The 22,546-nt window shown below is 38.1% G+C and overlaps 2 protein-coding genes across 3 annotated transcripts in view; one reads left to right on the top strand and one right to left on the bottom strand.

Annotated features, from left to right (window-relative positions):
- KLHL28 (kelch like family member 28) overlaps positions 1-15,339 on the bottom strand; it is a 28,183-nt gene extending 12,844 nt beyond the window's left edge. Inside the window, exons 1-2 of one of the 2 annotated variants that reach the window (XM_028505694.2) lie at positions 15,232-15,339; positions 75-973 (exon numbers count right to left, since the gene is read on the bottom strand). In XM_028505694.2, coding sequence (XP_028361495.1) covers positions 75-973 — 899 coding nt within the window. In that variant the 5' untranslated portion in view covers positions 15,232-15,339. Of the gene's footprint in view, positions 1-74; positions 974-15,154 lie in introns of both variants that reach the window. The other variant, XM_028505695.2, reaches the window with a different exon arrangement.
- A 122-nt stretch (positions 15,340-15,461) lies between these two features.
- TOGARAM1 (TOG array regulator of axonemal microtubules 1) overlaps positions 15,462-22,546 on the top strand; it is a 105,829-nt gene continuing 98,744 nt past the window's right edge. Inside the window, 1 exon segment of the mRNA XM_036028830.1 lies at positions 15,462-17,889. Coding sequence (XP_035884723.1) covers positions 15,844-17,889 — 2,046 coding nt within the window. The 5' untranslated portion in view covers positions 15,462-15,843.

Genomic DNA, 22,546 nt, shown 5'->3' with positions numbered 1-22,546 from the left:
AATTCAAACTATTCTAAAAACATGGAAAATACATTTAAAAAGTATAAAATCTTTAACAACAATCCTCTATTTACCTATCCAAACAGGCAAACAATCCAGATTTTCCTCCTACTGCACAAAGTACTTTGGGAGCACAGCGAGGTCGTGTCATCAAGACTGTCTGATGAGAGAGTCTATGTTCAGGCATGAAGTGGTACTTTAGGGCTTCATTCAAAAGATGTTTACAAGTGCGATCATCACGAATAAGATGATTTGCTTCATATAGTCTAGTGAGAAACTTAACACTCAGCAATGGTAATCGCACACTGTTAAGTAGCTGCGCTAAGTATTTCTGGCGTTCTTGTACATCATAATTGATCCAAGACTCAAGTGCATAAAAAACAGTCTCTTCTGTAGCTACATTCAAACAGTCATTGGAAACAATTTCATCCAAATCAGCGTGTGTAAGCTCAAAAAACTCTTCAGTCTGGCAAACAGCTTCAAAATTTTGGCATACGTATTTAGTGGCTGCCAAGTAAAGGTCACGACAACCGTATGTCTCTGCAAAACGAGAAATTCCAATACAATTACCAGGATCAAGCTGGCTTTCAAGAAATGCACAACATTCTTTCAGGACAAGTTTTATCTGGAGTAGGTTTGCTGCTGGAAGGAGAGATTCAACTGTGTCCTGAGAAATAAAAATAGTTCCTGTGTAGGCATATTCCACAATGGCCTGGAGAGCAGTTTCGTCAATGCACTGAAACTCAACCTCATTGTTCTCTTTCTCAGAAAGGTTTCCAGTGAACATAGCTTTGAAATATGGGCTGATGCTGGCAAGTACCACTTTGTGAGCATGGATTTTAACATCACCTATTCGAAGAATGATGTCACAGAGTTCGTGATGTTGACGAAGAAGATTCAGACCCTGTAGAAGTTGTTCAGAATGTAAGTGGGTTAAGTTAGCAAGCATGTAGGTTGGGGATGTGTGGTCCATCTACAGAAAAATAAAAAGCATGAAGAGTTAATTCAAAATAATCTTGCCAATATTCTTTTCCTAATAGTACAAAATAAAAAAGATTTGTTGTTGTTTTATTTTAAATAGTTTATGCTAAATACCAGACAGAAGCTTTTAAAGTTAAAGGAGATATTACCAGTCATATAATTCAACTCCTTTAGTCTAGATATTAAGAAACAGAGGTCCAAAGGTTATGTGTTATGCCCCAGACCACAAAGGTCTCTTGACAATGAACTATTGGATCAGAAGCCTGCCAACCCTCCTGTTTACCTTCATTCCATTCAAGTCTGAGCTACAACTGCAACAAAACGCAAAGGTGAGAAAGTATTTCCTTAATAAAACTGATTATGAAACAATGTTAGTAGCTATTTGGCTGTTTTCCTAATATCATCAATGACTGCCAATCTAATCAACACATCCTTTGATTGGAAAGAAATACCAGTTAACTCACATACTTTACCCAAGATTCAATAATTACTTTGATAAAGGGTGCTAAACTTTACAAAGGTACCACTATTGTCAACTAATTTGATGATGACAAAAAGTTAATGTGAACACAACCTGATGTTCTATAGTGAGGACAATAAGGGTCACTCACTGATCTATACCATACCTATTCAACTCGTGTTCATAAATTCAGATTATATCCAATCTGCTTGCCACCATGTGCTTCTGAGAGATGAAAAAGAATAAAAACAGGAGAAAAGAGATGAGGGGAAAAAAAGGAGAAAAAGTGAAAGGCAATAAGGACTCTAGTAGATTAAATAATGGCTCCCCAAATCCTGGGAACCTTTGAATGCTACTTTATATGGCAAAAAAAAAAAAAAGACTTTGCAGATATTATTAAGGATTCTGAGTTGGGGAGATTATCCTGGATAATCCTGGTAGGCCCTAAATATAATCACAGGTTCCCTATAAGAAAAGGGAAGGAGATTTGGCAAAGACAGAAAAGAAGAAGGTAGTCTGCTACAGAGAGAAGAGATTACAGTGATGAAACCACAAACTGGGTAATACTGGCAGCCACCAAAAGCTGAAAGAAGGCACAGATTCTCCCCTCGAGACTACAGAGGGTGCACAGCCCTGCCAACATCTTAATTTCAGCCCAGTGATACTAATTTCAGATGTCTGATCTCTAGAACTGTGAGGGAATAAATTTGTTTTTTTAAAGCAAATGACTTTGTAGTAATTTAAGTCAGCCATGAGAAATCAATACATAGATACTTCAAACTGGATTGTAGCATTGCTTAAAATAGATAAAATATATAACAGCAACACAATATAAACTGTCTCCTTCCTGTCTCATTTATACCTAAAACACATGTCATGGAAATAATGAAAAAGTAGATTTAGTTCCTATTTTTAAAGTATTATCAATAAGTTAAAATAGTCCCAACACTGTTAAATAATATAATTATTGGTAGGAGAGTATAACACTTCATTTCTGTGCATTTTTAAGTGGAGCTATCCAAATATTGAAATTTTTACCTTCGTCTAGAACTTCATCATTTTACATTTTTCAACACAATTTTAGGTTTGTTAACAAATTGTATTAATATGGCCACTTGACAGCTGACATCACAAACCACTTCTGATCTTTCCAAATGATCCCCTACACATCTATTAGAATAATTCTCATTCATGGTATAAACAAGTCTCAAGAAACTGGTGGGTCTTCTAATAGGTACTTAATTCCAGAGTATTGGTAAGAAAGAAGACAGAAACTAGAACACATAAGTTTCTACCTGCATCTGTTATTTTACTTATTATGGTATTGACCTTTTTAACCTATTGAACTTCTTTTAGCCTAGGCTAATAGAAAAGTCAATATCTAGACTGAAAAGTGAAAAATGAGAAACTTCCGGCAAGATGGAGGAATAGGTGGTCGCACCGTACCTCCTTGTACAACCAAGATTAGGAAACCAATAATTTACAACAATAATTTACAGTCAGAATAACACCCAGATCCGGCAGAGGATTTATCTGAATGGAAGTCGGGCAGCCAAGAAGTTGAAGTAGACGCATTCGTCCGGACTGGTAGGAGAAGACAAGCCGGCGGGCGCAGGGCTGGCTCAGGTCGGCGGCGCGCGGAGGTCGGGGGAAGGTTTGGCGCGAAATCGGCGCAAAAGCCATTGGGCGCATAAGAAGGCAGCGGTGATCCCTGAGTACGCAAGCTGCGGCTGGCAGACCCAGAGGGGCAGCGATTGTGGACCAGGGCAGAACTCGCGGCCCAGAAGCCCAGACAAGGGTCTGAGTCCAGGGGAACGGAACTACTGCCATTGTTTTCTCCCGCCCCGCTCCCACCCCTGCCCCCGCCCCACCCCCACATATAACGTCACAATCTAGCGACTGGGGTGCCCAGCCCCGGTGAGCACCTAAGGCAACGCCCCCCACCGTAACAAGAGCAACCAGACCGGAAGAAAAAAAAAAAGGAGAGACAGGGGGAAAAAAAAAAAAAACCATGTTTTCAACAGAACAAATCAGTCCCCCAGGACTCATCCTTTTGAGCGACCAAGAATTAGCCAATCTATCAGATGCGCAGTTCAAAACACTGGTGATCAGAAAGCTCACGGAACTGGTGGATTTTGGACGAAATTTAGATGAAAGAATGCAGAGTACCATAAAACAGATGCAGGAAGACACGCGGAGAAGAGCCAATAGTGAAAGGAAGGAATATGAGTCTCAAAACAATACAGTGGACCAGAAGGAAGATAGAATCAACCAAGCAGGAAAGCATGATGAAATAAGAATTCAAAAAATTGAGGAAAAGATTAAGAGCATCCAAGACACCTTTAAACGTTCCAATATCCGAATTATAGGGGTACCAGAATCGGAAGGGGAAAAGCAACAGATTGAGCACGTATTTGAACAAATAATAAAGGAGAACTTCCCATTCTGGCAAAGGGAACAGTCTTCCAAGAAATCCAAGAAGCTCAGAGAGCCCCAAAGAAGTTGGACCCAAGAAGAAACACACCAAGGCACATCATAATTACATTAGCCAAGGTAAAAACGAAGGAGAGAATCCTAGAAGCAGCAAGAGGTAAGGGGACAGTCACCTACAAAGGAGTTCCCATCAGACTGTCAGCTGATTTCTCCAAAGAGACCTTACAGGCAAGAAGGGGCTGGAAAGAAATATTCCAAGTCATGAAAGACAAGGACCTACATCCCAGATTGCTCTATCCAGCAAAGCTCTCATTTAGAATGGAAGGGCAGAAAAAATGCTTCTCAGATAAGGTCAAGTTAAAGGAGTTCATCATTACCAAGCCCTTATTTTATGAAATGCTAAAGGGACTTATCTAAGAAAAGAAGATAAAGAAAAGACATGTATAGTAAAAGGACAGCAAACTCACAAATATCAACAACCACACCTAAAGCAAAACCAAAAGAAACTAAGTAAACAATTAGAACAGGAACAGAACCACAGAAATGGAGGGCACATGGAGGGTTAGCAGCAGGAGGGTGGGAGGAGGGAGAGAGGGGGGAAAAGGTATAGAGAATAAGTAACATAGAATGTAGGTTGAAAATAGATAGGGGGAGGGCAAGAATAGTACGGGAAATGTAGAAACTAAAGAACTCATAAATATGACACATGGACATGAACTAAAGGGGGAAATGTGGGTGGGAGGGGGTACAGGGTGGAGGGGAGAGAAGGGGGGAAATGGGACAACTGTAATAGCATAATCAATAAAATATATTAAAAAAAAAAGAAAAGTGAAAAAATGAACAATAGGAAAGGCAAGCAGATATAGAAAGTAACTGATGGGATTAAGAAAGCAGTTCTACCTACTTTACATTGTTAACTTTACCTTATCTCATCATTATTCTCCTTATCTGCAAAATTATATTATAATAATATCTAAACTACGTATCTCATAAGGCTTCAGAGAATCTAATCAGATAATGCACATGAAGACACAATAAACTGTTAAAGAGTTACTAGTGTATGGTACTATGGCGAGGCAACAGTGAAGAACAGAGACATTGGTAACATAGATAGTAAGTTTTAGTCCTAACTAAGGTCACATATTGTTATATAGTATTAGTAAATTTCTTAATCTAAACATCAATGTTTTCATTTGTAAAATAATACCTCCCATTTATCTCAAAAGGTTACATGAAAATGGTTTTATAAAGTTCTACATAACTTGAGGTGCCAGGAGACAGAACTTAAACCTCATTTTATTTGAAGTGCCTCTTCTCATAATCACTTTCACTAAGTCCCATTTTTTCCACAATGCCTTTTCAATCCAATACATGCCATGTAATTGACTACAATGCTGCACAAATATTTTCTTACCATATGACAGATTTTGTCTACAACATTCTTCTCTCTCATCTTCAGTTCAAATTCTTAAAAGGCTCAGTCAAAATTAACTTCACTCGGAAGTCTACAAGCATTTAAAAACTCGATTCCTTTACATGAAATTAATTTAATAAATTTAAATGTGTGCTGTTTCATGAAACATATCCCTCTCAATCCCCATTTGTCTGATTTGATAAGAAGAATGTTATTCAGACTGAAAAGAGAAAGATGAACAGGAAACACAAATGGATAAAGAAAGTAAGTATAGGAATTAAAAAAATAGAGCTAGCTAATGCAATGGGACGATAATGGAAAATAAAATGTACACTAATTGGAAAGAAAAAATAGAACTGTCTTTGTTGGCTGTCTATGTAGAAAATCCAAAACAATCAACAGAAAAACTTCTGGAACTACTAAGCAATTTTGGTAAGCTTGCAAAATACAAAGTTGATATACAAAAGCTAATCGCTTTCGTATACACCAGCATTGAACAAGTGGAATTTGAAATTAGAAACATATTATCATTGACACTAACACCTAAAAAATGAAATACTTAGGTGTAAATCTAACAAATTATGTACAAGATCTATACAAGAACTATAAAATTCTAATGAAAGAAATCAAAGAACTAACCAAATCAATGCAGAAAGATATTCCATGTTCATGGATAGGAAGACAATATTATTAAGATGCAAGTTCTTCTCAACTTGAACTATAGGTACAATGTAATCCCAATCAAAATTCCAGCAAGTTATTTTATGGATATTGCAAACTGATTTTGTAGTTTTATGAAAAGGCAACAGACTCATAGCTAACTCAATAATGAAGAACTAACAATACTTAGGAATTATCACAAAGCTATAGTAATCAAGACAGTATGTCACAAGTGAAAAAACAAATAGACCAATGGAACGGAATGAAAAGCCCAGAAAAAGACTCACAAAAATACAGTCAACTGATCTTTAATGAAGCAGTGATGGCAATACAACAGAGAAAAGTCTTTCAACAAATGATGCCGTTAACTATTTGGATACCCATCCTTCATAAAAATTAACTCAAAATAGATCATAAATATAAAAGCAAAACTATAAAACTCCTAGAAGATAACACAGGAGAAAAATCTAGATGACCTTGGGTACAGCAGTAACTTTTTAGATATGATATCAAAGGCCCAACCTAATCATACATTTCTAATCATAACATTTCAAATAACTTTAAAACAGTAATTTATTATACCATCCCTAGTAAGATATGCACCCCCACCCCCAAATCTTACACCATTTGCAATAATCACATTACTGTTGGAAGTGACATTTGTGTTCTGAAAATGTTATGAGTGCATTGTCACAAATCCATCATTATGAGACATTTCTAATTCTATCATCCCCAGGGTCATTGTGATCTGGGATTCTCAGTATGGGAGAAAAAGATAAAAATGTAAGACTGAGACATTAAATGTAAATCTTGTAGTCTGATTTTGAATAAAATTATATAGAAATATAATAAATTAAATTATACACAGAATATATAAACATTATATATACTAATACATAACCTATGTATACAACATAAAATACATGTAAGAGATATAAAAAATGTATAAAATATACATTATATTATTCTAAGGAAGAAAATAATTATATCATCTAATTCTTTCTACTGGAAAGTGTGAGAAACTATGGCCAACCAAGTAGCAAAGAGCACTCATGGCATTCAAATGTGGTCCCTAAATATTGTTCCCCTTCAAGGGAACATAACTCCTTGGCCAAATGGCTAATTTCAGGCCTGGGGGAGAAAAATGTCAAGACAAATTTGAAATCTTTACTAGGTAGCAAGAAAGCTATCAATGATTAAGGTCATAAAAAATTAGGAGACTAAGTGAGCAAGCTCTCACTAGCAAAAGCTGGAACAAACTGCTCCATAATAGTAACTGAAATTGATTAAAATACATCAGATATACTTAAATTCATGAGTTCATAACAATAAACATTATACTTTAAAAAGTTCTTATTGTTCGCCACTGGAGGATGCTAATCAATCAAGTCATTATTGAAAACCTAGTAACTAAAAAGAAAGAATCAAGCATTTATCATTGGTTTCCTATACTAACTGTACCACTGGGTTACCAGACAGATGAGCTTTCTTTTTATAAAAGTATTCCAGTTAGTAAGTAAAGAAGAAATGATAGAATATTGTCATTCTGCAATCTTAATGAATTAGTGGAGGTAGGCACTAATTATGAAGTACTGCTAACATCACAAAGAGACAACCAGACATTGGGGTCTTCTGATGGAAGACCATAAAACCACCAGTGGTGCATATTCCTGCATCACTCCCCACCACACACCAAAATCAAACATGTAGTCAACAATATAGATTCAACTAAAAATTTACCTGACATACAGAGAACAGAAAAAGCAGAAAGATGGAATCAGCAAAAACAACCTAAGAAATTTTATGAAATAACTTAGATGCTTCAATAATAAACTAAAAGGAATAAAAAGAGAATGAGCCTACAGATTAAAATAAACTTAAAGATGTATTAACCAAATATAGCATGTGAACCACAGAGGCATGTGCATATACATGCATATGTACACACACCACAGGGAACAACTACAAAGTTTTAGTGACTGGATTATTGATTATCTTAAGTAATCATTATTATATTTTATTGCTGAACAATGATCTCATAGTTAAAATTTTTTAAAAATGATTTACTTATTTCTCTAGAGAGAAAGAGGAAGTGAGAGAGAAACATCTACTTGTTGTTTCACTTATTTATGCATTCAATGGTTGATTCTTATATTTATGTGCCCTGACTAGGGATCAAACCTGCAACCTTGGTGTACAGGGACAACGCTGTAACCAAATAAGCTACCTGGCCTTGGCTGTAGTTACATTTTTAAGAGTTTTTAATCTTTTATACATACATATTTATACTGGAATATTTATAAATAAAATAATATAATCTCAGTGATTGCTTCAACTACTAATATAGGATAACAGAGTAGACGGAGATAGCGATGATGTCATGAGTTGATAAATGTTGAAGCTGGCTGACAGGCACATGAGGGTTCATCATATTATTCTATTCTACTTTTGCATGTTTTTGAAATTTTATGCATATATCAGCTACTAAATTTGGCATGAGACCTACACATGTAGAATCTGAAGTTCAAAGAGTTCATATGAGTCAATAAGATCATAATTAAGAGACATTACTGGGACTATAATTTTTTAAAATGTTAGAACAATGTTCTCTATACATTACATTAAAATTAAAAATTCTGAACAATGACTTGCTTAAAATACTTACTGAATATATTTACAAATGCTGCCTTTGTATGACTGTCGTATGTACTAAGCCTTTCATCTGCAGAGTAACACCACAATAGAGGCACTGTTATTATTACTCCTATTTTGTAGATAAAGAAATCTGAGGCATGAATTAAACCCAAGGGAAGACTTAAACCTTGGAACTCTGTCTCTAGTGTTCTTAAATACTACGCTATACTGCCTCATGAGCTCATAACTTTTTAATCTTATTGAAGTTTTAATTCAAACAAGAAACTAAAAAAAGTGCAGACTAGAAACCCAAAAAGGATAGATCACATACATATACATGTATATATAAAATATAAACAAACACTATGTAGATCAGATACAAAATACAAAAAGGATTTGAAATGAAGAGGAATCTATGAAACATCCACTTCCCTTTTTTATATCATAAAAAGACTGATTCTTCTTCCTCCATATCTCTGCCATACTTATTTTGTTTTTAATTTTGGTATTATAAAAACAAATTTTAGGTGTACTCCAAATCCAGGTAACGGAATTAGTCAATATTGAATAAATGGCATTCATTTGAAAAGTTTTTAAAAAGGTAATAGTGTTGTTATTCACTTCTAATCACATTCCTTTACATAAATATTCACAACATAAAGACAATGTTAGATAAAATTACCTGTGGCAGCTTCACAATTTTAGGTTTTAAAACAAAGCTAATAAAGGTCAAGCTGTGTGTTTAGTAACTACTTAATTGATACCTAAGTTTACAAAACAGTGGTGCTGAAATCAGTTGGGAGGCAATTATCTGTTACAATGAAAGCAAATAAATGGTGAAGGGAAATGAGGATTGTTTTTAAAAAATTCAGACAAATACTTTTCTGTAAAATGTGTAATTTATGAATTTAAGAAAATATTTTATCATATCAGCTGTTTTCTTATATTTCCTTCCCACAGTTCAGTTTCCCTCAAAGATTTCAACTAATGATGGCACATAATTTTACCATTGAGTCTATATTATCCTTTTCACTGACATGACTTTCTCTATACGTGGAGAAACAAAAGTAAAATTAGTGCCGGTTATAATATGAATCACTACAATCACAGATTCAGGAATGACACAATAGAAAGCAAGTCTACAAAGCCAGTACTGAAAACTAAAAGTTACATAATTAACCATCCACTGAAAAACTGGTTGCAATGGATATGAAATTCTGTTCACCTATACAAATTAGTGCTTAAAATGAAACAAAAACTTGGATTTCTGTATAAAATTATAGTTTTGACTTAGATATGCACAATGACTTTAGAACATAAGCCTAAGTAATTTATTTTTATTTTTTTAAGATTTTATTTATTTATTTTTAGAGAGGGAAGGGAGGGAGAAAGAGAGAGCGAAACATCAATGTATGGTTGCTGGGGGCCGTGGCCTGCAACCCAGGCATGTGCCCTGACTGGGAATCGAACCTGCGATGCTTTGGTTCACAGCCCGCACTCAATCCACTGAGCTATGCCAGCAAGGAGCCTAAGTAATTTAAAGTATATCACTGATATACACCCAGAACACCTGTTCCAATTCCACATGTGAAAAAGAAACTAATAATTTCTTGATTTTTTTCATAGCACATGGAAAGCTTTATTTTTTAAATGTTTTAAAATGTATTTTATTGATCATGCTATTACAGTTGTCCCATTTCCCCTCTGCCCTGCACAACCCTCCCACCCAATTCCCCTCTTTAATTCATGTTCATGTATCATACATATAAGTTCTTTGGCTTCTACATTTCACATACTATTCTTAACCTCCTCCTGTCTATTTTTACCTACCATTTTTGCTACTTATTCTCTGTACCTTTTCCCCCTCTCTCCTTCCAACTTCCCCACTGAAAACCCTCCATGGATCTCCATTTCTGTGATTCTATTCCTGTTCTGGTTGTTTGCTTTTGTTGTTTTTTTTTTAGGTTTGGTTGTTAATAGCTGTTGAGTTTGTTGTCATTTACTGTTCATATTATTTTCCTTTCTTAGATAAGTCCCTTTAACATTTCCTATAAGGGCTTGGTGATGAAGAACCTCCTTTAACTTGACCTTATCTGAGAAGCACTTTATCTGCCCTTCCATTCTAAATGATAGCTTTGCTGGATAGAGCAATCTGGGATGTAGGTTCTTGCCTTTCGTGACTTGGAATACTTCTTTCCAGCCCCTTCTTGCCTATGAGGTCTCTTTTGGGAAATCAGCTGAATAGTCTGATAGGAACTCCTTTGTAGGTAAATGTCCCCTTATCTCTTGCTGCTTCTAGAATTCTCTCCTTCATTTTACCTTGGCTAATTTGATGTGCCTTGGCATGTTCCTCCTTGGGTCCACCTCTTTGGGACTCTCCGAGCTTCCTGGACTTCCTGAAAGTCTATTTCCTTGGCCAGACTGGGGAAGCTCTCCTTCATTATTTTTTCCCGCAAGTAAGTTTTCAATTTCTTGCTCCTCCTCTTCTCCTTCTGCAACCCTATGATTTGGATGTTGGAACATTTAAAGTTGTCTCGGAGGTTCCTAAGCCTCTCCTCATTTTTTTGAATTCTTGTTTCTTCATTCTGTTCTGGTTGAATGTTTCTTCCTTCCTTCTGGTCCAAACCATTGACCTGAGTCCTGGTTTCCTTCCCATCACTGTTGGTTCCCTGTACATTTTCCTTTAATTTACTTTACATAGCCGTCACTTTTTCCTCTATTTTGCCCCATACTCAATCAATTCTGTGATCTTTCTGATTACCAGTGTTCTGAACTGTGCATTGATAGGCTGGCTATCTCTTCATCACTTAGTTGTATTTTTTCTGGAGCTTTGATCTGTTGTTTCATGTGGGCCATATTTTTTTTTGTCTTGGCATGCCTTGTACATAGTATGGTGCAGAGGCTTAGGTGTTCACCAGGGTGGGACAACCCACATCACTGCATTGTGGCACTCTACGTGGGGGAGGGGCTGAGAGGGAACAGTGCCACTTGCTCTACTCTGCCCATTTTCAGTCACTTCCCCCACTACCCACAAGCAAATTGGATCCTTCTGATGCTATTCCCGTGTGGGAGGGTTTGTGTATGTTCTAGGACCCAGTGGGTCTCTCCAGTGAACTCTCCTGTGAGGCTGAGAGTTTCTCCTGCTGCCACTTCAACCTCCACAGGTGTTTTCAGTCATATATTTTGAGGCTTTATTTCCCTGAGCTAGAACCCTGGGTTGCTCCATCTATCTCACTCCCCAGTTGTTCTTCTGTTTATCTGCACACAAATGAGGGACCCACCCAGTCTGCCAGCCGCTGATTTGCCCACCCTGGTCCTCAAGCTGCTGCGTTGGCTGTGAGGTCCTTTCCCCTGGCTGCAGTCTCCTCCTACCAGTCTGAGTGTTTCTTCTTTAACTCCCTTGTTGCCGTACTTCCATACAGTTTGATTTCCTGTCAGTTCTGGTTGTTTCGTTGTTTTTAAATTGTTGTTGTCCTTCTTTTGGTTGTGCATAGAGGGCACAGTGTGTCTATCTAGGCCTCCATCTTGGCCGGAAGTCAATCTCTTGAATTTTTTTTAAGCTCATAATTTCCTAACATTTTAAAGTGGTGATTCAAATAAGAAACTAAAAAGATGTCAAAACAGAAACCCCCAAAGATAAAATCTATATAATCAAATAATACATCATATAGTAAAAGATATGAATGACCAATAATGGAAAAATCTAACTTTATCCTATAGGTTAACACTCTCCCCTACCAAAACTTTCCAAAACTCCAACCAGTGGCTAAATTGGCTAATTTGAGATTTATTTTCTTTCTCTGGTCCAATTCTGTCCATTGAAACATCCATAAGTGTGCCATCATACAAATGTAGAAAATGTAACCCCAAAAAGTTGTTGTGAGAATTAATGAATTAAAATGTAGTAAGTACCTAGCACACTGTATGGCCATTGCAAGACAATCAATAATAGTGGTAGTATTAGAATTATCTGTTAATATTTATTGCATAGTATTTCTTCACAATAACTTCTTAACCTATACAAAAATTCTTAATACTTTACAGAACTCACAATGATTTTCAATATTCCTGAAGTCTGTAACACTTGCGTAAAAACACCGAAAAAATGATAGTGGTTCATTTAATACCAATATCTTATCATTGACAAAGGAATAAGGATAGTTTTTAAAGCACTTGTGTTTACCTTGCTTAAATTCAACTCAAAAAATTAAGTTACATATCAGAAACACTCTTGTATCCTTTATTTCAACTAAACTTTTTTGAATCACTGATATTTTAACACCGTTTTACCTGAATTTGCTATTTTCAATGTATGCTTTAATACTCCTTTCAACTTTCAGGGGGTATACTATTAATACACCTAAGCAGTCTATTTCCCTATTCTGGAATTAATTTTTTTTAACCTATCTATATCTATGACTCATATAAAAGGCTTTTCTAGTCAATAAATTCCTAGAATTTCCTAGAATTCAAAAATAAGACTTAAAAATCTTGTAATAGAAGTAAACAGAATGCACATTAAATGGATGAGATTCATTTTCCACAAAATACCCTAAAAGATAATTAGTAAGATATGTGATCCTTCCTTGACCAGTGTGGTTCAGGTGGTTGAACACTATCCACAAAGTGGAAAGGTCCTTAGTTTGATTAGGATCACAGCACATACCTGTTTGGGAGCTTTAATAGGTTTTTCTCTCAGATGTTTCTTTCCCTTTCTCCCTCCCTTTCCCATCTCTAAAAATAAACAAATAAAATCTTTAAAAAAAGATATGTCATGCTGTTAAAGATCTCATTTCCTAAATATCCATGGAGACTAATGCATATTCCAAGTCTTCATCCAGGAAATTAAATGTAACAGATAAATTGCAATCTATAATACAGTGATCTACCCACAAGGATCTGCTAAAGTAGTCAAACGAAGATTTATCCAGCTTTGTTCTAAGGAAAAGGACATGGTAACTGGTTCTTTTAAGTATCTAAGCCCCTGGCGAAGGGTTTCTCTACGGGGACAAGGGATAACTCTTAAGCTTGTACCATAACTTTGATGATGACTATCATTCAAGCCTTTTAAGTTCCTTTTCTTTGATTCCATGATTACAAGAAAACCTCTACTTACTAGTCCCAAGCTCTCAGATATAGGAGGTGTGCACTGGATTTTCAGCCTGAAAATTCTAATTACTGGAAAAGGGTAACCTATTCCAACATAAACCAGCATTCTAATGTGTACATTCTAAAATGTAAATCATTCTCTTATTCAGATTAGTTTGAATTAGGTTCCTGAATCTGAGAAGTATGAGTAAAAGTATACATTGGGAATATGAAAACCAGACATTCCTTCGTATTGACAACTGCTACAAGCATCTCTTGGTTTTTTTCCTCCCTGCCCTTAACCTGTTCCTACAAAAAGAGAGAGAGAGAGAGAGAGAGAGAGAGAGAGAGAAAGTGTTTTTTTCTTTGATCTACTGAAATATAGCTAAATCAAACTTAGGTAGATTCATTTAACCACCAAAATGTGTAATTTTAAAGGAACAATGTAGAACTTAAAACCAGAACAAGGTTGCATGGTTTACACAAGCTTTATTAACACTTACTCTAGTCCCAAAAGAAAAAAGAAACCTATGGTATTCAAATTGAGCTTTAAGAAAACATCCAGAAATTATTCTTAAGTTATTCAGCAACATTATTTATAAAGTGGTTTGTCACATGTGACTCAATGTATCTAAGAGACATCCCAAGTAGCACAGAGCCAGATAGAACACTTGCATTTGAAGTGTATAAATTGGAGACTTCAAATGAAAATCCAGACTTTTCTCACTGGGTGATTCAAAAGTAACTGTGCTATTACTTCAAAGACAAAAAATTCTCTTCCACGCTTTGAAGAAGTCAGCCTTACACCAGACACCCCATCTCTTCAAATGTGACTGCTTAAATTTCATTTACAAGGAGAAAATGCTCGTCGAATACACACTTTATCTAAAATAACGTCTAGTATAAGCCTTAAATCTACACAGCAGAAGTCTCTTAGGGCTGTGATGTCGAGATCTTCTACCCCAACTAAAATTTTCTTTGCAATCTCCGTTTCCAGGAGACTGAAAGGCTGCAGAGACACAGGAAGATGCTGCAGAGAGGCTGGGGTGACAGAGCGGGTGGGAGGGGTGAGTCCCACAGAAGAACTGCTCAGGAGACTTTGAGAACATATAAGGGAGAGGTAGTTTAGCTTTGGGGTCAAAAAAAGACATTTCCAAGGTTATGTTTTCAAAAAGAACCTAAAGTGATGGTGGTACGGAAAACTGACATAAAACCTTGAACCCTTCACCGCCGAGCTTAAGCAAAGTAGGGAATGAGGGGTCGGGGAGACGAGCAGGGAGAGAAAGGGCCCAAAAGACCAGGATTTGAAAAAAGTACGTAAACTCTGAGCTTGGCCTTGATGCGCAACTTTGGTCCCAGTAAGCGGACAACAGGGGGAAGGGACGGCACTTCCTCAGGGCTGTAGATTGCAACTCGTTTACAACGCTAAACTACTCCTGTACAAGATGTCTCCTCTCTCGGCTTGCTCCTGTTTATGTCTTTACCTCTCTCCAGCACCAGCGGCATTCAGGCAAAACTCTGCTAATGCCTGCGCTGCAGGGGGACAGCAAAAGGAAAATACCTGAGTCCCAGGAACCGCGCCGGCAACGACAGGAAGAGCCGTGAATAACTGGAATCCGGTCTGGATCCTCCCTTGCCTCTAGTCAAATCTCAATTCTCACGGGTGGGGCAGGGAACTTCCGCCCTGAACTAGGATACCAGGATACCGTCACTTCCGCCTAATGCTACTCCCCGCCCCCTCCCATACTCACACCCTCCTGGCTTTCTCAGTTCTTGATTCGTTCTCTAAGCCTGCTACACTCCCGACGTTTTCACTTCCTTTTCCAGGAGACTTCGACTTAGTTTTAACGCCTGATGTGAACTACATGACCCAGCGGTCACCACGGCAGGTTGATTTCCGGGCCAAGAGGTCCGCGCTGGATACATCACCATGGAAGCAATGGGTTTGGTCACGTGGTACCCCTGGTTACGGGTGGTAGCCGCGGGGTCGGGGGCTTAGGCAGGGGCCATTTTGCCTAAGGCTTCCGAAGTTGGGGGCGGCCGGGCACCTGGCTGAAGCTGCTGCTTTTCCTCCTTTGCAGCTTGGGACTTGGAGAGGGACAAGAAGGTTGGGCTCCATCAAGCGCTTTGGAGACGATGGTTCCCTCCAGCCTCCACCTCCTAACGACCCTTCATGGCGGCTGCGCCCTCCGCGCTGCTCCTGCTGCATCCCCTTCCACCCCAATGTTCCTATCACCCTCAGAGCCGCAGTCTTCCTTCCGCTCCAGAGACTGATGTAAGTCGAGGTGGGGGCACCATGAGAGACGGGAAAAATTACTGCTGCCCCGGAGCTTCAGGAGACCATAGTTCCTGTCCTCCTACACCTTCGCCTCTGGCCTCAACCCTTTTGATGCCCGCAGAGGCAATCTCAAGTAGTTGGAATGGGTCTGGAGGTAGTTTGTCAGGGGGAGATGAAGAGGAAAGTCGGCTCCTTCAACTCTTCCGGACCGCGCCGGATCCTTCTGAGGCCTTCCAGGCTTTGCAGGCTGTTTTGCCGCGGCGGGGTGGTCGGCTTGGCTTCCCCAGACGGAAGGAAGCCTTGTATCGAGCCCTGGGTCGAGTGCTTGTAGAAGGAGATAATGATGAGAAACGACTTTGCTTGCAACTCCTCTCGGACGTTCTTCGGGGTCAGGGGGAGGCAGGCCAACTAGAAGAGGCCTTTAGCTTAGCACTTCTGCCTCAATTGGTTGTCTCTTTACGGGAAGAGAATCCAGCCCTGCGGAAAGATGCGTTGCAGATCTTACACATATGTCTGAAACGTAGTGCTGGACAGGTGCTGAGAACACTTATACAGCAAGGATTGGAAAGTACTGATGCCCGGCTTAGAGCTTCCACAGCGCTCCTGTTCCCTATCTTGCTTACTACTGAGGATTTGTTGCTCGGCCTAGATCTTACTGAGGTGATAATATCCTTGGCCCGAAAGCTTGGCGATCAGGAGATAGAAGAAGAATCTGAGACAGCTTTCTGTGCACTTCAACAAATTGGGGAGCGACTTGGCCAAGAGAAGTTTCAGTCCTATATCTCTCGCCTGCCGTCTGCCTTGAGGAGACACTACAATCGCCGCCTGGAGTCCCAGTTTGGCAGTCAGGTTCCCTATTATTTGGAACTTGAAGCCTGTGGTTTTCCTGAAGATCCCCTTCCCTGTGCAGTGACCACTTCCAACAGCAATTTTAAATTTGGAATTATTCCTCAGGAGCTTCATTCAAGATTGTTAGATCAGGAAGACTATAAGAACCGGACTCAGGCTGTTGAGGAATTAAAACAGGTGATGGGACGATTTAACGTTAGTTCTACCCCACATTCTAGCCTTGTCAGTTTTATTAGCTTGCTCTATAATTTGTTAGACGATTCTAACTTCAGAGTGGTCCATGGCACACTTCAGGTTCTGCATTTATTGGTTATTCGCCTTGGAGAGCAGGTACAACACTTCTTGGGACCAGTTATAGCAGCTTCTGTCAAAGTGCTGGCAGACAACAAGTTGGTGATCAAACAAGAGTACATGAAAATCTTCCTCAAGCTAATGAAGGAAGTAGGTCCTCAACAGGTGCTTTGTTTACTCCTTGAACATCTCAAACATAAGCATTCCAGAGTGAGGGAGGAGGTGGTGAATATTTGCATTTGCTCCCTCTTGACTTATCCCAGTGAGGATTTTGACTTACCCAAACTGTCTTTTGATCTTGCCCCAGCTCTAGTAGATAGCAAACGCAGGGTTCGCCAAGCAGCTCTCGAAGCCTTTGCTGTGTTGGCATCATCAATGGGCTCAGGTAAAACCAGCACTCTTTTCAAAGCTGTGGATGCTGTTGAACTACAAGATAATGGAGATGGAGTGATGAATGCTGTGCAAGCCAGATTGGCTAGGAAAACCCTCCCAAGGTTAACAGAACAGGGATTTGTAGAGTATGCGATACTCATGCCATCATCTGCCCAGGGTAGGTCAAGCCATTTGGCACATGGAGCAGATACAGACTGGCTTTTGGCTGGTAACAGAACTCAGAGTGCGTACTGTCACTGTGGTGACCACACAAGGGATAGCATGCAAATTTATGGATCTTACAGTCCAACTGTTTGTACCCGAAGGGTTTTAAGTGCAGGAAAAGGAAAAAATAAATTACCGTGGGAAAATGAGCAGCCTGGAGTCATGGGCGAAAACCAGACCTCCAATTCCAAGGAGACAGAACAGGTATGCATCTTAATTTACTTGTGTTGAAACAAAGAATTTAAAATGAAAACATATCTGTCATGATTTAAGGGTGAGGCTGCTTTAATATTGTTACGCTTTGTTTTTAAATCAATTTGCTGATGTTGGTGTCTGTTATAATGGTACTAATCACATAGGAACGTTTAATAGGCTTTCTGCTTGGTGGATTTCATTAAATTCTAGGCACGATATGATAGAGACAGTACATGGATTACAGTTTTGACCTATCTCTTTGGCATATCAGTTATCTTACACAACAAACACTATTAATCTCTTAGGTACCGCCAGATAAAGGGCTTAGTTCTGGGAATGAAAATAAGATGGGTTCCACAAAGTCAGACCTGTAAACAGACAGTTACAAATTTGTTAAGTGCTAAAATAGGAATATAAAGATTCTTGTGGGAATACTGAAAACAGAAAAAATAATTGCACTAGAAAAGTCAAAAAAGCCTTCCAAGATATGACATCTGAACTGAGATCCTTAATTTTGAAAATTTCACATATACAGATAACTTAATAATACAATGAATATTCTTATATTTCATCTGTATTCTTCAGTTGTTATCATCTTGCCATATGTATTCTATATTTGCCAAGCCATTTGAAAGTGCAGATATCTTAACATTTCACTCCTAAATATGTCTGCATATATCTCATTAAGAATGATATTCTCCTTTGTAACCATCATATCATTATCACACCTCAGAATATCAGTAGTAATTCAGTAATATCTAACATAAACCCTGTATTTAAACTTTTCTAGTTGTCCCCCAAATGTGTCTTACAGTATTTGTTTTACTTTTATCAACCAGGATCTAATAAAGGTCCATGTGGTTAATAGAGGGTCTGACCAAAGTAAGACCTGTTTGAGTGTGGTTGGTAGAGTAGTAATATGGGTGTAATAATTTGTAGTTTTAACTTGAACATATCACCTAAAATGTCATATGGTGTGCTTGAGTGTGATATTGTTATGTTACAGAATTACATGATTATGATTTTGTAATTACCTGTGCTGAACCCTATGTCTCTTTCTTATCTAGAACAACATCCCCACCTGTTTGTTTGTTTATTCATGACATTGAGTTTTTTGAAGAGTCCAGAGTAGTGTTTTGTAGAATTTCCTATATTCTTAATTTATCTGATTGTTTTCCTTCGATTACATTAAACATAAACAGTTTTAGCAGAAACACTGCATAAGAGAGATGCTGTGAACTTAACTTGGCATCACACCACAAGACATATAATACCAGGTTGTCCCACTATTGGTAATGCTAAATTTTATCACTTGCTTAAGGTGGTGATAGCCAGATCCCACCCTTGTAAAGGTTTATTTTCTTCTTTATAATTAGCATGTGAGTTATAAAATGATATTTTGAGACCCTATGAATACCTTAACAACCTTTCACCCACTGTGTTTAGCATTGTTTTTTTTTTTTTTTAAATATTTTATTTATTTATTTATTTTTAGAGAGGGAAGGGGGGGGGAGAGAGGGAGAGAGAGAGAGAGAGAGAAACATCAATGTGTGGTTGCTGGGGGTTATGGCCTGCAACCCAGAAATGTACCCTGGCTGGGAATCGAACCTGGGACACTTTGGTTCCCAGCCCGCGCTCAATCCACTGAGCTATGCCAGCCAGGGCTTGCATTGTTTTTTTTTTTAATTTATTTATTTCTAGAGAGGGGAAGGGAAGGAGAAAGAGAGGGAGAGAAACATCAATGTGTGTTTGCCTGTCAAGGGCCCTCTTTGGGGACCTGACCCACAACCCAGGCTTGTTCCCTGACTGGGAATCCAATCAGCGACCCTTTGCTTTTCAGACCTGTACTCAGTCCACTGAGCTACACCAGCCAGGGCTGTTCTTAGCTTTCTTTAATGGTCCTTACGTGTATCATTTTAAGAAATTCTAATATTTCTCCTATATTTGTCACTTGGTATTCTTTTTTAAAATCTGTACTTAAGTAATTACATCAGTATTACTGTTGATGCTAAAATCGTCTCAAAGATTTGACCAGTAACTGGCTCCTATGGCTTTTGACATGACTCTTTGAATCCTTAACTTAAACATAACATGATGCCCAGGCTTACCTTGTACTTTTCTGGCTCCAAACTTAGAATCAACCTTTTTCTTTCCTCCCAGGGGCCCTAGAATTGCTTTTTTATTGAAGCATATGATTCAGAAACCAAAGTCTGTGTATAGATGTACTTATTGCTTTTGCCTACCATTGTAGATTGGCCCTTTCACCTGGAAGAACCAGAAAGTACTTTTTTTTTTTTAATGAATTCATGCTGGTACCTTCAATTCAAATTCAGCACTGCAGGGCTCTTTCTCATCTAATTTTAGTCCCTATTTGTATTGCCCACAATAAAACTTGGGTTCCCAGTTCCAGTCATACTTACTCATATGCTGTATACTATAATATACAAAAAAATAATTACTACACCAATAACAACAATAAACTACCTATTAAATAAAGTTCAAGATTTCTTTGAGGTTCTTTTTCTGCTTAGAACTATCCCACAGTTAGAGTTCTATGTTCAAACTTTTCTTAATTTTTTTCTGGGTGATTGCGATTCAAGTAATGTGATAGAAGATGAGTAGGAGTTTGCTAAGTGTGCATGGATCCTGGTGAATTTCAGAACAGGAGAGTATATGTTCAGAGACTGAGTTATGAAAGGATTTAGCAGATTAAGAAATGGTGAGTTTCTGCATAGCTAAGTAAGGCTTTGTGGTGGGAAGTAACAGAAGACACTAGAAATGTAGGCAGGGGAAGAGTATGTAGATCACTTTTGCAAATAAGAAATTAGTCCTGTTTTTAGTTGACCTTAAAGAGATTGAGGTGTACTAATTTTCTCATTCCTTCTGTTGATGGGAGAGACCTGGTTCTTGCTGCTGGTGCATGTAAAGCATTACAGATCAGCAAATCTGTTTGCATGCAATCAGTTTATTAGTGATCTGTTACCCTGGAAGAGAATGGAACTAGCTAGAGTGGGGGATGGAAGGCAAAGTTTCAAGGCAAAGCAGTGTGGCAAAAGTAAGAGCGGCTGAAGACTAGGGTGGGAAGCCCCCCGGTGACCTGAGGCAAAGTATCCAGAGAGCCCAGAGTGCCGAGAGTGCCCCAGAGCCCCAAGCTGCTGAGAGAGAATCTTTTGTTCTGAGAACTTATGTAGTTGGTGTGATAGGAGGAAAAAATTACATATTGATTAATGGGTAAATGTGGTGCCAGCTTTCCTGGGAGAATGTGACTACCTAAATTTAGGTATGTGTGGGGGTCAGCCTGAATCCTTAACCTTGCGCCAGACTCCATTTGTTCATCCTGTTATAAAGCAAATATGTGACAGGAGGCAGTTAATTAAAATTGGGGCACTTTCCCAAAGTTATGAACTGTGGTGCTTCAACTGCCTTTCTGAAATTTCAGTGTAGACATATGTTGTGTTTGCAAGCTTTTGGTGAAATTAAAATTTATGTAAGATGCCTTTCTGAAATTTCAGTGTAGGCATATGTTGTGTTTGCAAGCTTTTGGTGAAATTAAAATTTATGTAAGAAATTAAGTTATATTTTCTTGCTCAGAAATGGTAGAAGAACTACATTGGAAATTATCTTAATAGAAGACAGGGATTACATATTTAATTATTTTTATGTGTGCAGTTTTTTTATAATAAATATTTTTAGAGCAGTTTAGGTTCACAGTAAAATTAAACAGAAAGTATAAAGATTTCCCATATACCCCCTGCACCCACACATGTACAACCTCCCGCAATACATCTAACACCACAGTGGTACATTTGTTACAATTGCTGAACCTGCACTGACACATCATTATTACCCCAAGTCCATAGCTTTACTTTGGGTTTACTCTTGGTGATATACATTCTGTGGATTTAGACAAATGTACCCATGCCCATTATCCACCATTGTATAGTAGTATCATACAGAATAGTTTTACTGCAAAAAAAAAATCCTCTGTGTTCTGAGTATTTACCCCTCCTTCATTCCCTACCTAATTCTTAGCAACCACTGATCTTTTTATTCCATAGTTTGTCTTTTCCAGAATGTGTTGGTCCCTGGTGTTATTTGTGCGGGCTCTTACCCAGCTCTGTCTCAGTATTAACAGTTACTGTTAATCTGTTATTTCTCTCTTGTCTACATGTAGCATTGGTTAATGACATTAAAAGCAAAGCTTCCAGAAAAACTCAAGAGTGTTTCATTTATTGGATTGGCAAAAAAAGTTTTTGTTTTTTTTTTTTCTGTAAGATGGCTCTAGTAGTGCATAGTTGTCTTTAATGTCGTTTGAAACAATTTGGTTAGACTGTGTTGTGATAGTTGTTATATCAGCATGCATTAAAAAAATCAAAATTGGTGAATTTTTGTGTAGCCATTTTAATATCGAAGATGAAAGAAAATAAGCAACATTTTCAGCATTTTATGCTTTATTATTTCAAGAAAGGTAAAAATGCAACCAAAACACACAAAAAAGATTTGTGCGGTGTATGGAGAAGGTGCTGTGACTGATGGACTGTGTCAAAAGTGGTTTGCAAAGTTTCATGCTGGAGATTTCTTGCTGGATGATGCCCCATGGTCAGGTACACCAGTTGAAGTTAACAGCAATCAAGTCAAGACACTAACTGAGAACAAGTAACATTAT

The sequence above is a fragment of the Phyllostomus discolor genome, chromosome 1 (assembly GCF_004126475.2).
Source record: "Phyllostomus discolor isolate MPI-MPIP mPhyDis1 chromosome 1, mPhyDis1.pri.v3, whole genome shotgun sequence".
In the NCBI taxonomy this organism is placed as follows: domain Eukaryota; kingdom Metazoa; phylum Chordata; class Mammalia; order Chiroptera; family Phyllostomidae; genus Phyllostomus; species Phyllostomus discolor.
This window is presented reverse-complemented; position numbering and strand designations above follow the sequence as displayed.